At 42.1% G+C, this 17,763-nt stretch overlaps 1 protein-coding gene across 1 annotated transcript in view; it reads right to left on the reverse strand.

The window, feature by feature from the left end:
- LOC145990178 (uncharacterized) overlaps positions 1-17,763 on the reverse strand; it is a 185,970-nt gene that overhangs the window by 11,964 nt on the left and 156,243 nt on the right. The window contains exon 2 of the mRNA XM_083125840.1: positions 5,307-5,445. Within this exon, the coding sequence (XP_082981966.1) occupies positions 5,307-5,418 (112 nt within the window). The 5' untranslated portion in view covers positions 5,419-5,445. The remainder of the gene's footprint in view (positions 1-5,306; positions 5,446-17,763) is intronic.

Consider the following 17,763-nt stretch of genomic DNA (forward strand, 5'->3'; position numbering starts at 1 on the left):
ACCACCCTGAAACTTAAAGCGCAGCTGAAAGCTGCCCGGTGGGCGCTCAAAGCACCCGCCACCACTCACCCTCCTTCATCCCCTTCGCCCTCTGTGTCCTTACCCGAGGACATGATACAGGACGAAGCCGCGGATGAAGAATTTATCAAGGTGACAGGGACTAGAAACAGAGTACGCCTCAAAAGGTAACTATAATACCTCCAGCTATGGCTTATTGTCTCCAATGGAACCTTAACGGTTTCCGTACTCATCTCGAGGAACTGCAAATCTTAATATCTGAATTTGACCCTGCCATCATATGTCTCCAAGAGACACATTTTCGTCCAAATGAATCAGTGATTCTCAACGGATACACGCTTTACCGCACCGACAAGCTTCCTGAGGGTCGTCGTGCACACGGTGGTGTTGCAATCGGTGTTCGAGATACCTTCCACTCAACACCAATCTTTCTCACCACCCCCCTCCAAGCTGTCGCCGTGCGGGTCCATTTACCACAGCCAATATCTGTGTGCTGTGTCTACATCACAAGGGAGGAGCTATTCTCTCTTGAGGACCTCCTTTGCATATTCGAACAACTTCCGTCTCCTGTAGTTCTTTTGGGCGATTTTAATTCCTACCATCGTTTGTGGGGCTCCGTTCGTACAGAGCCCCGGGGTCAAATTGTAGATCAATTCCGTGAGGTATCAGGTTTAACGTTGCTGAATGATGAGACTCCCACATATTTCAGTCCTTCCTCAGGCACACACTCTGCGTTGGACTTGTCCTTCTGCAGTCCCAGCCTTGCTCCTACAACATCTTGGAGCGTTCACCCTGATCTCTGTGGGAGTGATCACTTTCCACTCTTTCTTACTCTTGAACATCTTCAGCCATCACTTGAACAACACCCTCACTGGCATCTCAGTCGGGCCGACTGGGGTGCCTTCGAGCGTGCAGTGGACCTTGAAGTCGATCTAGCGTCGACTTTGCCACCAATCGACGCCTTAAATACCTTTGTGTCACGAGTGCATGATGCTGCACTCACCTCCATTCCACATCCCAGTGGACCTGCGAGGCGACGCCCAGTTCCCTGGTGGACTGCGGAGATCAGTGCAGCCATCAAGGACCGCAATCATGCCCTCGATCGATTTAATAGGAACCACACTGTCGCAAACCTCGAACAAGTTCCGCATTAAGCGTGCCCGTGCCCGTCGGCTCATTCGAGCCAGCAAAAAGGCGTGCTGGGTCCAATACGTGTCTTCACTGACGAAGCAGGCTTCGTCGAAAGCCGTTTGGACCAAAGTACGTCGCATCCAGGGGGGTGCATCTACTCCTCTGAGCGCTCTGGAGCACGATGGGACGTTGTACACCGATTCCGGAGACATAGCTAATATCTTGGCCACGCAGTTTTCTGATGCATCTAGCTCTGAAAATTATGAACCACGTTTCCGCCGTGAGAAGGACCGTCAGGAACGACGCCCTCTAATTTTTCGAAGTCATAACACCGAGCCATACAACTTTCCATTCACTGAACGGGAGTTCGATCAGGCACTTCGAGATTCTAAGAATACAGCTCCTGGAGTGGACAAGATCCACTATGAGATGCTTCGTCAGCTGCCCATTGGAGCCAAACATTTCCTTTTGGCGGTATTCAACAGGCTTTGGTTGGAGGACTCTTTCCCCACTTCCTGGAAAGAAGCTATTATTGTTCCCATCCTGAAACCAGGTAAACAACGCACCGCAGCCTCGAGTTACAGGCCTATCACCTTAACTAGCTGTGTGTGCAAGTTGATGGAACGCATGATCAACAAGCGTCTCACCTGGTTTTTGGAGGAAAACTCATTGATAAGCAATTTTTAATGTGGTTTTCGCTCCAACCGTTCCACACTGGACCATCTGGTTCAGCTGGAAACACATATTCAGGATGCATTCCTCAACAAGGAACATTTAGTTGCAGTTTTCTTGGACCTCCAAAAGGCATATGACACAACGTGGCGCTTTGGCATCCTAAAGCAGCTCCATTCTTGGGGCGTCCGTGGCCATATGGCGTACTTCATTGAAAACTTTTTATCAGGTCGCTTTTTCCGCGTACGTGTTGGGAACTCCTTTTCGGATCTTCACGAACAAGAGAACGGTGTCCCGCAGGGCAGCGTATTAAGTGTGACTCTGTTTGCCATAGCAGTGAACAGTGTTATGGCAAACATTATTTCCCCTGTACATGGCCTCCTCTATGTAGACGACCTCACGATCTTTTGTCGCTCACGGAATCTCGCGTCAGCTTCTCGTCAACTCCAACTGACGATAAACCGTTTGGTTGAGTGGTCCTCCCAAACAGGTTTCACCTTCTCATCCGAGAAATCCGTGTGTGTCCACTTCTGTCGTCAGCGTACATGTCATTTCGATCCTGACCTGTACATGGGGAAATCTCCCCTGTGCTTCGTGAAAGAGGTCCGCTTCCTGGGCCTAATTTTCGATAAGAAATTAACATGGCTACCTCACCTCCGCCAGTTAAAGTTCTCTTGTCTTCGAGTTCTCAACCTTTTACGTGTTTTATCTCACACTTCCTGGGGTGCTGATAGGACGGTACTGCTTCGCCTGTACCGTGCACTTATCAGGTCGAAGCTTGATTATGGGTGTGTTGTGTATTCTTCTGCCCGCCCATCTAGACTTCGCATCCTAGACACCGTCCACAATGCTGGTATACGTGTGTGCTCTGGTGCCTTTCGGACCAGTCCAGTCGCCAGTTTGTACGTAGAGACATCTGAGCCGTCGCTGTCTCTGCGAAGACAGCGGCTTTTAGTGAACTACTTCCTCCATCTTCGCTCGATGCCTTCTTCACATCCTTCATTCCACACCATCTCAGACGAGGGTAGGCTGGCAAGGTACCGGCTCCACCCTAGTGTCACTAGACCATTTGGTGTTCGTGCAGACGAGATCCTGTCAGCACTTGGTGTTGACAGTGATCTTCCTGGCGTCTCTCCACTCATTCCGCCTCTCCCGACCTGGGAGTTTCCTGAACCTTCAATCGATTTCGCTCTGACTGCCCTTCCAAAGGCAGAAACACCAATGGTTGTATACCAGCAACGGTTTTTAGAACTTCGTGCGAAGCACCCCAATTTTAATGTGTTTTACACGGATGGGTCCAAGACAGTGCAATCTGTTGGTTGCGCCTTCGTCCTAGACTCTCAAAGTTTCAGTTACTCGCTACATCCTGCCTGTTCCATCTACACGGCAGAGTTGTACGCCATTCTAAAGGCACTGGACTTTGCAAACGTGAATGGGCTGAAGAAAGTCCTTGTGTGCTGCGATTCGACCAGCGTGTTGCAGTCTCTGGATTCGCCGTATTCCCGGCATCCGGTAGTGCAACGCATATTTAGACGGCTTGTGTCCTTATCTGCCAGCGCGGATGTACACTTCTGTTGGGTCCCTAGCCACGTTGGCATCCTGGGGAACGAAGCAGCAGATGCTGCCGCCAAGTCTGCTGATGCAGATGGCGACGTTCTCGTCCACCTATTGCCAGCTAGCGACCTGCGGAATGTGTTTCGTTGTTGCCTTCTTGACACTTGGCAGGCCGAGTGGGATGCGGAAACGGGGAACAAGCTTCACTCTGTTAAGCCCACCATAGGTGCTTGGCGTTCCTCGTCCCGTCCCTCTCGGCGAGAAGAAGTTATTCTTACCCGCATGCGTCTAGGACACAGCCGTCTTACGCATGGTCACCTGCTCCAAGGGCTGGACCCTCCGTTGTGTCGTGTTTGCAATGTTTTATTAAGCATTCGACACATTCTCGTTGAATGTGTCGATCTTGCTTACCTCCGGCAGACTTCTAACCTTTCTGGCTGTTTGTCATCGCTCTTGGGTGATGACAGTAGTATTTTAACAAATGTTTTTAGTTTTTTACGAAGAGCTGGACTCTTCCACCGTCTGTAAGGAGGTTTTTTAGTTTGTTTCTTCTGACTTTTTAATGTGTCGTGTTTGTCTCGTGCAGGTCTCTTTACAACCTTGCACTTTTAGTTTTTCTTAAGGGGCAATCTACACCCCTTTTTTTAAATTTTAAGTCAGAATTTTAGATAAGGGGACATTTCCCCGTATACATAGAAGGGTGCGAAATGGCCGTACGTGCCGACGCACCCAGAAATTTTAATTCATTCATTCATTCATTCATTCATTCCTACTTCTTACTCTATCTGTCAATGTAGTTTAACAGAAAGGTAATTTTCAATGCTAAAATTAAAAATTTACTTGCGGAATTCCATGCGGCAGAAGTGACTTAACGGTCTTGCGTTATTGGCAAAAAATCACAAGAAGTTATTGCTTTGGATGTTAAAATACTCATATGTGACTTCGTCAACATGATATCAAGAACAAAGATATTTTAAAAAGTAAAGTATGTGTATGTTTATGCATACACTTTCGCAAAGATGAGGGGAGTGTTGATATGATGAAATTCATCACACCCACAAAGAACACCCATAACCAGACCGTGATTCGAACCCGGAACCCTGGCGTCGTAGCACGCTTGAACTTAGTCTCGTTGATGTCCGAAACATTTCCAGAAGAGATCCACAAAATGTCAAAAACATATCCTTCCTGAATATCTACGACGGATGGCCCCTAGATGGACATATGAATATCGATAGGATATCCAATGGCTGTGTACTGAATATTTTTGGATATCTGTTGGATATTCAGAACTTTGGAAGGATTTCCAGACGACATCCATTAGATTTCTCCTGTACATTTGCGTGCTATATGGGAAGAAGCGAAGCGAATTGCAGCACTACTAAGTTAACCACTGTATGTACTCTAAGCTTGTACACTAATAAACTCACGGCCATGAAATTTGGCGGGTGGGAAACGTTCGCGCTGTTGCCACGTCCGAGCACAATCCAGTGTGCTCGGAGGTTTAAGAGAATTAGAGATCTCGTTGTAGAGTTGGTTTTGTAATCCATGTGATACAAACTGACAGTATTTGCTCGAAACGTCAGGGATGACACAAAAGTGCCCCGGAGAGGAGAGAGGTCGGTCTGACGCTCGAAATAGGCAACGCAGCCCGGTTGATGTTGCCACACAGAGCGCGGGAACCAGCGACTTTTGTCCCGCCCTCGCTTTGCTTCTCCCATATGTGGCACCAACCGCCTATTTTCATGATCGTGCGTATAAGTATACAAACTGCTGTAAGCTGTTTTCGGCAGTCCAAACTCTTGTATAATGAACAAATAAATACATAAAGATCCCTTGTCCTCTTGGCGCTCTATGTTAACTGCTCAACGAAAGTAATCTCAGAAAACTCCACGACATATTAAGTTGGCATAAACAAGCTGTGTTCGTACCTGTGGTGATTTCAGCCTCTGTTCCTGTCGTCGATGCCTCGTTAGCCTGGCCACCACAGACGATCAACAACCAACATGACGTCAGAAGCAAAACGATTTCTTCCTTCTTCATCTTCTGTCGAAATGTGGCTCCACGGCGCTATAAGAAAAAAGGAGAATGCAAATTAATTATATGATTTATGGAGAAAAACAAAAGAGCAACGTATTACCAACAAACGATCTAATACGACCACGCGCATAAATGAACCATAACTATCCTTAAAAGTAGGCAACACGCGATACACAGCAACAAGACACGTTGCAGAAAAAATGTTAACTAACTCTAAGAGAGTTTGAACATGCGCCGATAAAATCGGTGTCGTCGTGGCCAGCACGATACATTTTTTTGACCGACCACCGACAGGTCGGAATGCAGCCGGAGCTCCACTCGACAAATCGACCGTCGAACTGGTCCCACGACTGCTCGCTATGAGAAAGACAGACCCCAGTCATATAATTCAGCTGTGTCAAGGGAAAAGTTGTGTTGTTGTCATTGTAGAGTGCCCCTCCGCCTCACACGCCTTCCCGATGCCTACACGCAGTGGTAGCGTCATTGCCTTGCAATCAAGGGGTCCCGGGTTCGTTAACCGGTGGAGGCACATAGTGGTTCGGATCCCACTTTAAACTGTAGATCGAGTCCCGATTAGCAATACTGTGCATAAGGTGGACTTGAAACACCAAATCAACATACTCTTGGGAACAAAGCCATTGATTATTTCGAAGGTCGCATAGAAAGGCAAAAAAAAACTGGAATTGAGAATTTGCTTTCTTCGAACCTGCCATTCACCAAGAGAAAAGAGCAAGTTGGAAGGCTACAAGAACTGCCTTCTAGAGATCTTGCTACCATTATTTCTATGATTTCGCATCCTGCATGTAACGTATTTCATTTCTATCGCACTTGTATTTACGTCGAGGATGCAACAAACACAAAAGATACAAACTTTTGTTCCAGGCAGGAGCCATCTTCGCTCTCAGACTTTCTCCACAACTTCTTGTGTCCCCACCAAGGTACCGGCGTATCGGTGTGTGTTCAAAATTCATGCCGGTGTCAGTGTCGTCGCCGATAACGACTCCGACAAAATATCGGTACGCGTGCAAACGCTCTAAGGATGCCGATGAGATTAAAAACAGTTTAGGATAACAAATAGGAATTAGTTCTTGAAACATGGAGCGTGTTGAGTCCAAGACTCCATTTCTGCATGTTTTAGCAGAAAAAGGAGAATCGTGCTATGTTCATGAGATGGTAACACTTTTTATCTGGTCCACTCTTTATGTGTGTGTTTGATAAAATGCAATTTGCAGTATTGAAGTTGTGGGAGAAAGAGAGAGAGAGAGACAGAGAGAGAGAGAGAGAGAGAAAAAGAGAGAAAAAGGGAGATAGAATAAATGAGAGAGAGAGAATAAAAGAGAGAGAGAGAGAAAGAATAGAATGAGAGAGAAAGAAAGAGAGAGTGAGAGAGAAAGAAAGAGAGAGAGAGAGAGAGGAGGGGCGCAGACTTCGAATAATTTTGAGGGGAACAAGTTGACGTAAACTGGTGGTCGTGTGTGTAATGTCGACTCAGTGGCCGGTCGTGTTTGGTAGACTCGTGTTCTTGCCATCTGAAGGTTCCAGGTTCGAGTCCTGTTCTGATTATACGTGTGGCCTTACGTGTGCAATCACCATTCGATCCTCATCGTCGCGACTAGCCAAAAATGGCAGAACATTGACGTAAAATATAAAATACAATATTAATTACAATGCGAAAGTAATTTACTGAAAAATATTCGGATGCACACATAATTAAAGAACACTTGTTTCTCTGTGCAGAACATTAATTAAGCTGCATTTTGTATAGGCCGCCCTTAACTAATTATATCTTGTGGCTGATATACTCTATTCTAATCAACTCTGGAAGGAGAACGAATAAGTTTAAATATATATTTGTCTCCTTTAAAAGAGGAGAGACAGAGAAGAGACACGAGGAAGAAGGAGAGACAGAGTGAAGAAACAGAGATCGCAGAAGATACAGCTAAACGGGCAAAGAAAGAAGAAGAGATACAGGAAAGGAAGATAGCAAAGAGAACATACAGAGGGAATGAACAGAGAAATGAAGATGGTCAGTAGAAAGGGACAGAGAAAGGAGGAGAGACAGAGGGAAGGAAAGAGAAAGGAGGAGAAACAGTAGAAAGGAGGAGAGACAAAAGGAAAGCACAGAGAAAGGAGGAAAGACAGAGGAAAAGAACAGAGAAAGGAGAAGAGACAGAAGGAAGGAACAGAGAAAGGTGGAAAGACAGAGGGAAAGAATAGAGAAAGGAGGAGAGACAATGGATAGGAAAATATATAGGATCATAGAGAGAAGGAAGGAACGGAGAAGCAAGCAGAGAGACAAGGAAGGAGCAGAGAAACAAGGAAAGACAAGGAAGGACTAGAGAAACGAGGAGAAACATAGAAGAGACGGAGAGAGAATGAGAAGTGGAAGGAAGGGACAGAAGAAGGAGAAACAGAACGAAAGACAAGGAAAGAGAGAAGGAACTGAGAGAGACGGAGGGAGTGAAAAACAAAGACGATAGAGATGGACAATACTGGAGAAACATTGACAGGTCAAGAGAGAGAGAGAGAATCAAAGAGAGAGAACTCAAAGTTTGTTAAAAGTCCGATTTATGCTCAGATAGGCTAATCGGGACGGAACCTACAGTTTAAAGTGATATCGGCACTACGGGACGATAGAAGGTAAGATCTATACTCAGGAAAGAGAGAGAGAGAAAAGAGACAACGATCTCAGCAAGGAACAAAAGACAGCACATAAAAACAAAACAGGGACACGGCATAGTCATTAGCGATCTCCTGTCGGCGTCCCTCAGTCACAAGGAGTCCCCGCCCCCTCCTAACCAGTCGGGAGATGAGATAAGCCTCCTGTCTTCCCTCTGGAGATGCGAACGTGCAGAGAGAAGCTGAGACACAAAGAAATAACAAGGTTTTGAATGGCAGCAATTTGTTGAACAAGGTTTTGTGACATTTCGCATCTTCGATTAAAAATGAACGCCATACCGTCGACTACCTCCCCTCCCCTGCGTCTCGCAACTGGGTCAATAGCATCAAGTGCGTTCGAGCAACGTTGACGACTCTCCTTCCGAGTTGGAACTGGCTTATTACTAGGGCTATAAATTGCCAAAAAAATACCTAAAAATATCATAAAAATGACCTAAAAACGGAAAAAAGACGTATAAATGTGATCCAAATTAATTAATAACTTCAGTTTTAATTACATATTTAATGCATAAAGAATACAAAATTCTGGTGGATTGGAACACACATATTTCCAAAAAACAATATGAATGAAATGCATCTTCTTTCAGACATTATATATTTTTTAGATTAACATAATTTGAAAAATCATATTTGAAGAATCATATTTGGCGTAACCACACTAGGGTTACAGAAATGGGACTTCGGAAACCTTACCTCAGTTGGTAAATATCAGTGGCGATTTCTCTGGGTGTGTAAGTCGTGTGTCAACGGCCAAAGGAAAATGAAATAAAGAAGAAAGTATCTGTACTTTTATAAATTACGATTTTGAGCGTTTTTCTTCAATTGTCAGTCTCGAGCGCCCGGTAGTTTTCGAACGCGCGCAGTGGTTGTGAGGCAGGCACAGGCAGATCGGTTCCTGACTGCCAGGACGTTGGAGAGGAAATACAACGTCTTATCACTGCCAAAACATAGGATGACCGCGCATGCGCACCCTGCCACCCACCAGCATGGTTACCTTCTCAAGGCGTTGTATTTGTTCCCAACGGTTTGGCTTTCATTCGCCCCTCGTTCCGCGTTGTTTTGCTCGTGATTGTTGTGCATTTTATTTTTTAAACGTGTGGTGTGAAGTGATGTGGAGTTCCACCAACCCCTCTGATTGCAAACTCGTGCTTTAAAAATTAATTGTATGGCGAAGTATTGAATATATTAATTTTCTCCTTACCCTTCAAATATATTAATACTTTAAATGAAGTATTTTCTTCATTTAAAATAATTTATGTAATTTAATGTTTTTCTAAATATTTATAAAATTACCCGAAAAAGGTACGGAGAAAATTTGTAATATTGGTTCACAGAAATGAGGGGGGAGGGGTTAACATTTCTTCTTTGCCAACGCCTGAGGTTCAGGGTCAGGAGACGCCACTGGTAAATATATATATATATATATATATATATATATATATATATATATACTTATATATATTTATTTACTACAGAAAGGATGTTTAAGAGGTGATGAACTGATGATGATTCGAATTGAGAATGGGCAGTAAAAACGTAGTCGAAAGTAGAGACCTGCTCAAGACCTGGAGCAGACCCGTTCGCGAAACATCGCTCCTAAAATGCCATGCAACCTGCACAACACACTCGCTTGAGCAGCTTGTATGCCCACCTGCCCAGATCGTTCCTGGCAGGCATTGTAGACCCGCCGGGTACCCGCAGTCTTACGATACCTAGTAGGTCTCAGTTCGTTCTTTCCATCAACTGCAGACCCCTCCCTCTGCATGACGTAGTTGCTTTGAGTAGGAACTCCACCGGTCGCACACCTGTCTGAAGTGTTGCCAACTGCAATAGATTTCCACTACTTAGAAAGGGAACTCAAAACCACATCGCCAATGAAATGAGATTTAAGAATGTTGCTACTTTTGCCCCCACACACATTGAAATAGGTTTTCCGTGGTAGGCTCCATAAGAATATGTCGTAAACAACCAATAATCCAGGGCACTACTGGAACATGCCACGTTCGACGCCGAGGTCGCGAGTAGAGAATCACACTGTTCTACTGCGAACACCAGAGCCGTAGCCAGGCAGGGTCCAGGGGCATTGCCGTTATCCTCCCCCCCCCCCTTTTCTGAACTTTGGTAAACTACTTTGTAAAATTTGTTTGCAGTGACGAGTGAAAATGTAGACTGCAGAAATTATTTTACTCAAAACTTGATAAAGGTTAAATTCACAGAATACAAAGAACAGATAGGCGTAAAATGATATCATTTCATTTACGAGCCGAAGTCAAAGTAGCAGGTAGTAATTAGAATATTTTCCCTTGGCTTCAGCTATGAATGGGAAGATATTGAAAATATATTGTAAGTATTTGAACAATATTTCTAGATTTTCTGTGTCCTATATTAACTTAATGATTAGGCTACACACATATAATTTACTTTCATATAATACTATTAAACCTTTGAAAATGGACCTGGTTTAGGAAGCCCTCCCTGATAACCCATGACCCTCCCCCCCCCCCCCCCGGGCAATCAATTCTGGCTACGGGCCTGCAGAGGTGCAACCACGAATTTCCTTTTGGAGGGGCAAGTACCTGGATAAACATGCCAACAACATTAACAATAATAGTAATAAAGTAACATCAATGGCATTATTATTCTCATAAATCATGCAAAAAGGGGGTGGGTAGAAGTCGGTTCTAACGCATTTGTGTTGAAACAAAGGATTTGAAATATTTTTTCAACACCTTAATTTCACATTAGCTAATAATGGAAAACAAGCACACAAACTGTTTTTGAAAGGAAGAAAGTGCATGATAAATGCATTCCGAATGTTCATATGGCATGTAAAATTTTCATGTACAATATTTTCTTTTCACATATGCAACATGGAGCGACGTAAAATAAGAAAATACATATGCAACATGTTAACACTAAATTGTGTACTAATTCAAAGTTGCTTTAATGCATATTTAAATACATTACATAATCAATTAATCAATCTCATAACAAACCAACATTGATAGTAATGTTGACATTGCGCCGCCATAGCATTCTCTGTTTTAAAAATTTTCTCACTTAGATCGTTCGGCTCCCAGGGCCGACCTCAGTTACCCCCTAGCTACGGCATTGAACTTGATGAGACTGTATAATATATTATAAAATTCCTAATTTCATAAAATTTAAAATCAAGGGGTTGCAATTGCCCCTCCGTTCCCCTCTGCAGGTGCCCTTTGCCGTCTGGAAGGAATAATACAAGAAAAATATGAAAACTAATTCCATCTTGAGTATCCTTTAGCCTAGTTTTTCTTGTACTTTAATGTTTGCCTCCCTTGCCAAACCTCGCTAGACTTCATTTTCATCGAAAGTTAAGGAGCAATGCCCCCTGCCCCCTGTGGTTGCGCCACTGCGTGCCTGGTTAAGACACCATGTAATGAAAAACAATTAGTTTTCGATGAGGAGTTTCTTGTTTGCCCGATCATTCATTTAAATAAATGAAGCTGTAATATTGCGTGCATTTCCTGGCAATAAGATAAAAACTGCTTAGAATGAACTGAAATCGCTAAGTATATACTGTAAATTCTCCTTAAAGCAGAGAGCTCCTCCTAGGACTTCGTAGGATTTTGGAGCTACGTAAATAGGCAACACTGGCTGCAGCTGTCCACGTGGTGAAGAAACGCCTGGAGCGACACGCTGCCGGAGGGCTGTTTCCTTCCAGCAGGTTTTGCAGGTGCCCGGGTCTTGTTGAATGCCCAGGTCAGGGAGTCGTAACGTAACGAAATGGAACGGTATTTTCAATTACGGTTTCCGTTACGTTACAACCAGAAACAGAATAACTTTTTTCGTGAGCAGAAACGTTACCTCAGGTATATGAACATTACGTTACAGGTGTGCATAACGGTACCGAACCATAACTGATCTGTAAATCAGTAGGTCGTTAGGTGACGCTTTAACGTTACATCCATTGCAGGCAACCAGTAACGTTACAGGGTAAGAAACAAGTTCGTCACGTATTGACTAGTAACTTTAGTGTGTGTGGAAAGTGATAGTAACGTTACAATTAACCAGTAACTTAATTGAGGTCACGGCTGTAAAAACGTTACACTCTTTTTTTCAAAGCAACAACGTTATTTATAGCTGGTATGATGCAGACGTTCCGATGTGCAATACCGTGTCCGATGCCGTGTTCCGGAGAGAATAACATAGGTCTCTCGTATAATTGTGCTCGTTACTTTTGTAACGTTACAGTTCTTTTCCTCCACAAAAGTCTGTTTCGAAAAAGTGATACACATATCCGTTACGAATAGCAAATACCGTTATCGAAGGCGTTTTCGAAGAAGCCTCATAATTATGATCGGCAGCATACTAACATTACAGTACTTTGACCCCTTGAAAGTCACTAAGTTATAATACGTATTTTCGTTTTGGATGTCAGTGAAAAAATTAAATTGTAAAACAAAACGTTTGAAAACATCCGTAAACAAGATTCGGCGTGACAAAAGTTCTGGTTATTGGAATTTACTTATTAACTATGTATTTATCACAAATATATTTCTTTTCTGCATACTTAATTGCTTTATGTGAATTTGTTCTAATTTGATTATTTATGCTAGATGAATTTTAACATGTACGTTCACTTTATACGATAGCAAAGCAAACGTTTGTTGAGGAAAAACGTTTATATCTATCTATCTATCTATCTCTCTCTCTCTCTCTCTCTCTCTGTTTACATGTATTACATAATTTTTTTTTTTAAAAAAATACAGTTGTTTGGCGATGAGAATGATTCGTGCTTAGATTAAGTTGCTGAAGGACGAAACATAAAGGACCAACCATGGTTGAGCCAAAAAATTATCCGTGCCACGCGTTCGTCCACCTAAGCGAGAGGCAAGCTTTCTCCTATCGGAAGACGAAAAATAATTGCTTGTTGCGCGACCTTGAGAAGGCGAACCGAACTGATAGCAGCAGCAACACGCAAAATCGGAAAATCTGAATCCTGAAACTTTGTACACGTGACCTTCGATCACGAAGCATCCGAGTAGACAACGCCTTGGGGCTATATGAAAGGCACTTTTGGCAAGTAGAAAATGCGTAGAAACGAAATGTTAGATGTAATTGTTGTACGAAACAAACGAAACCGCGTTTGTGCAACTGGTCTGTAGCTAGACAGGGCCATTGGACTCTCAAGAAGGCAAGAATTGTATGGAAAGTGATTCTCAAAACTAAGCGAATAAATGGACAGTATATTTTATCATTTACAAGGGCCCTCATCCGCTTACAATTTTGAAAATTACTTTCAGTAATTCTTGTCTTCTTGGACAGGAGGTGCATTAAACTTTTTGGTGTAGAAACAGACAGAACGCCCACCTACCTAACACGTTTGAAAGAAGGGCATAGACAGACAAGAAAGTAATTTTCAAGAACGCAAGAACGGCAGTCGACATGGACATTGAGCAAAGTGTGACTGAGAAATACAATCGGAACAAAGGACAAGATTATTCAAGAAACAGTAATTTTATAAAACTTCCTATCATTAACTCAAACTCAGTTCATCCTTTTATCCTCTTTTGTTTGTTATACTTTTGTATTATTCATGTTTTATATCGCTTTTCTGCCACTTGTAGATAATCGCGACGATGAAGATGAATGATAATCATATGAAATCTATGAAGGGATGCTTACAAAAAAATACAAAAAAACATCCATGCCCAGATGTCTACTCGAACTTGAAATGTTTGGTACTGAGTGTATAAGTGGATCACTAAACGACTTCGGCCTTCGAGGCTACGGTTTCAGTTGCAACATGCAGTATAATTACGTTTCTACTACTCTGAATTGACCAAAGCATGTGGTATGTATCCTTCATTTTACTTAAAAAGCCCCTTGATACATGAGATACTACAAATAATTTCAGGCATACCCTCGAATTCTGATTGCCTGGTACTTTTTTTAACTAAGTAATGAAGTGACGTTTATATTCATATTAGGCCTACGACTAGCTCGAACTAAAAACTCTTGTGAAATACTGTGTATATGTTATCCTTGTGAAGTGAGGAACTTATATTTTGCTAAGAAAATATGTATGAAAAATTATATTTGTAGCTACTACTTGAAGAATTCAAATTATTATTATGATGGAATTTCAACTTACGTATACTCTGCATATAATGTGTTATCGGAGAGGAGTTTTTGTCTCGCAGTCAATTTATTTTTAGTTGAGGAACTCGAGAGTAAGTTGGAAATATATAATGACCCACGTTGTGGTGTGCTGTTCGATTAATCAGAATTGGAGTGACAGAAATCTGTAGTTAACTTCATTCAACACGTCAATTTGTAACTGTGAATGCAAGTTTTCTTTGATTTAACAGGAAATCAGTCTGCTATTGTTGTAAGTAATAAATGGAAATATATATATTTTTTCTGCTCGAGTAGGAATCCGCAGCCGTTATCCAATGAATCAGTTTCTGTGTGTGAAACTTCTGTCTAGGAAAGCTACATACAATTTGCTTTTAATAACAGCAGCTTCAAAATAACCTATCCATTCTTGTCATGCCAAGTAATGTTTGATTTTGATTTGTTATATTTAACTTTGGTTTTATGCCACTTTTGGCTAATCGCGAAGACGAGGATGGGTGATGAAATGACAAAATTGATGAAAGGACATCACAAAGAAAATAATGCACAGGCTGTGATCCGAACTCGGAACCTGTGGCGTCGTATTGCACTGTGCTAACCACTCCGCCATGGAGCTCTGCAAAGTAATGTTTAACCATACATTGTTCATGAAATAAAAACATAACATATACAGTGGCTCACATTAGTAATCAAATACGTAGAATCTTGCTGCATTTCTTCACAATATTTGAAAATTAACAACATGTACATAAATATAAACGATGGTGAAATATTTATATGCATTTCTTAAAGTTATATGTAACTTTTTTTTTAAATTTTGGGTGCGTCAACACTTAGGCTATTTTGCACCCGCCACGTTATACGGGGTGCAGCCCCTTTCCATAACAAATAACATAACTGTAATGTCGCATAACTGAAATATTAAAATATTCTGACAGGTTAAAAGCTGAGGCTGTAAAGAGGCACTCAGCGCATATGACAGAAAGCAGGAGAACACACAGAATTATACTGGCCATAGGGCCAGTCGCCAGAGTCTCGTTAGTCTGCGAAGAGCAGTCCAGGAATGAAGTTGAGGATTGGATGTAATACGTGGAAGGTCACCCCTTACATCCCTGTTACGTTTTCAAATCTGAAAATAGTTATTTATGTTTGGGTGTGAAAAAAAGAGATCACTTTAATATTCAGACAAATCGTGAAAGCCTTCTGTTTCTGTTAAGCTACGTTTCCATTCTGACAAGTTCTAGACCCATGACGCGCAACATGTGCCGGCGCATGTTGCGCGTCATTCAGTGCACTGTTTCCAATTCAAAACTACTTCTGCAAAATACGCCCGCAACAGCACCGGAGTGCAGGACTTGAGTGTAGCGTTGTTCCATTGTGCTTTAGAGTAGTCAGTGTTTCTTCTCTTGTATTGTAATAATTTGGTAGTGATTTAACTTGTGTAAAGATGAACAATACAACTATGGCGGGTTTTGTGGTTATGGCAGGCGCGTACCATGAACTTGTAAAAATAAGAGGCGAAAACGACCTAGATGGTGGATTAGAAGTTTTCTAGCGAGAAGAAATTCGGAAGGAGCATATAACTCGTTGATGAGAGACTTACGTCTTCAAAGTGGATACGAAAACTTTGTAAGAATTACTGTAAGTGATTTTCCATTGTTATTAAATCTTGTTGGACAACAGATTGTAGTCGCGTCGTCTGTTTCTACTCTAGTGCGCATGCCCCAGGAACTTGCTGCAGGCTGTTTCCATTGTCCGCGGCGCATGTTGTGCGTCTTAATTGTTGGGGCAATTTTGTCCCCGGCACTTGCGCCGCGGCATGTTGCAGACAGTTTCCATTTTAACAAATGCTTGGCACATGCAGCGTCGCATGCCGCGCGTCATGTTGCACGGCAAATTTGTGGTAATAGAAACTAGGCTTTACATAGTTCTTTTTTTTACTGGTCAACTACAGTGCGGGGAAGGAACTGATGCTACTTCCTGACTACATTTGTTACCAGTAGCTGCATTGCTCCCTGACTGAAGTACGAGAAAAATGGATAACAAAAACAAAAATACAACATTTGACGAATGGCAGCTATTTATTTTTACCGTACCTAACCAAAGGGTACAGGGAAATTGAAAATGTTAAGTAGTACATGTAAGCGTACCGTGGGTGATGCAATAAAACGTAATGAAAAGCAAAATGAGGTAGATTCCGTATCTCAGAAAATTCAACCAAGAGAAATAGGAGAACGAAATGAACGAGCTTCAGAGGGAGGTGGAGTTTGGCGAAGGTCGCCGTGGAAAGTGCTTAAATTTAACATGGGCTTTTTTGCATTTTGTTGAATATAACGTTTTAGGACAAAAATTTGCCGGAAAACACACAGTAGATGTGAACTTACTTTATGAAACTTTGATAACATGACACATTAATGCAATTTCAGTTCGATAAATTTGCACAAATTCCATTATTTTTTTTCAATTTCCCATAAGGAAATACGTAAATAAGCACAGAATGGTTATAGGATTTGTGGGTAGCACCAACGAAAATGGCCATTATGATGCATACTAACGTAATGCTCAATCCTTTTACGACTAAGCTAGGGAGGGCTTTTCTTTCAAAAGTCACTTGCACAGCCCAAAATGATTCTTTAAAAATGTCATGTATTATCGACGGCGAAAGATACAGCCGCTTCAGCCGAATTTCATCCATCATAGTTCGCCACTTGGCCACTAGATGTCTCTGTTCAAAAATTGCCCCAGGCTGACGGGAAGGGCTAGTTCGCACGGGTGTTTGAATCCTCTACACAGCTGGGTTCCGTCCCCTCATCAGAAGGTCCCGTAGCTGTCACAGCTTGATTTATTGCCTCTTTCCCAGGCAAGAAACCAAGAAAGCAGGAAGGCCATGAGTTTGTGTATGTTTGAGTGTAGAGAAGCAGAGCATATTTACCGTGAATTAGAACCAGTGACACAATAACTTTATCTCGACCCCTACCGCGAAGGACGTATTCAGGGGGGATCCAGGAGTCCCAACCTCCCCCCGAAACACTTACCAAGTACAAAAATTAAATAACGAAAATAATGAGATCATAAAATAACTTCAATTAAGTAATGAAAATAAGGTTGTTGTTTAATCGCAAATTGTTTATTTCCGCAAAAATATTGGAAAGCAACACGACTTTGAATGACAGTACCAAAGAAGATTTATGCAAGAATTATTACTACTTATAATAACATGCAAAATATTACCAGGAATTTTATTTTCGTCAACTGGATCTAACATCATGTTTTCATACTCAATAAATATTATGTTCTTTATCTATTTGACATTAATTTCCTTGCCAGGGCAGTTTCTATTTTTTACAAATTTTGCCGACCTTAACTACACGTAAGCTAGACAGTGAATACGTGATGTTATACTGTATCACTGTTGTTATACCGCCTTCTTACCCATTCATGTAATAAAAATATATTAATTAATTTGATATAATTATACTTATTTTAATTTAACATTATTAATATTATTATTTTGAGACATTACGTTAGGACACCCCTCTGAAATATATATCT

Source organism: Lepisma saccharinum, chromosome 7 (genome assembly GCF_977018435.1).
Source record: "Lepisma saccharinum chromosome 7, izLepSacc3.1, whole genome shotgun sequence".
Lineage (NCBI taxonomy): Eukaryota > Metazoa > Arthropoda > Insecta > Zygentoma > Lepismatidae > Lepisma > Lepisma saccharinum.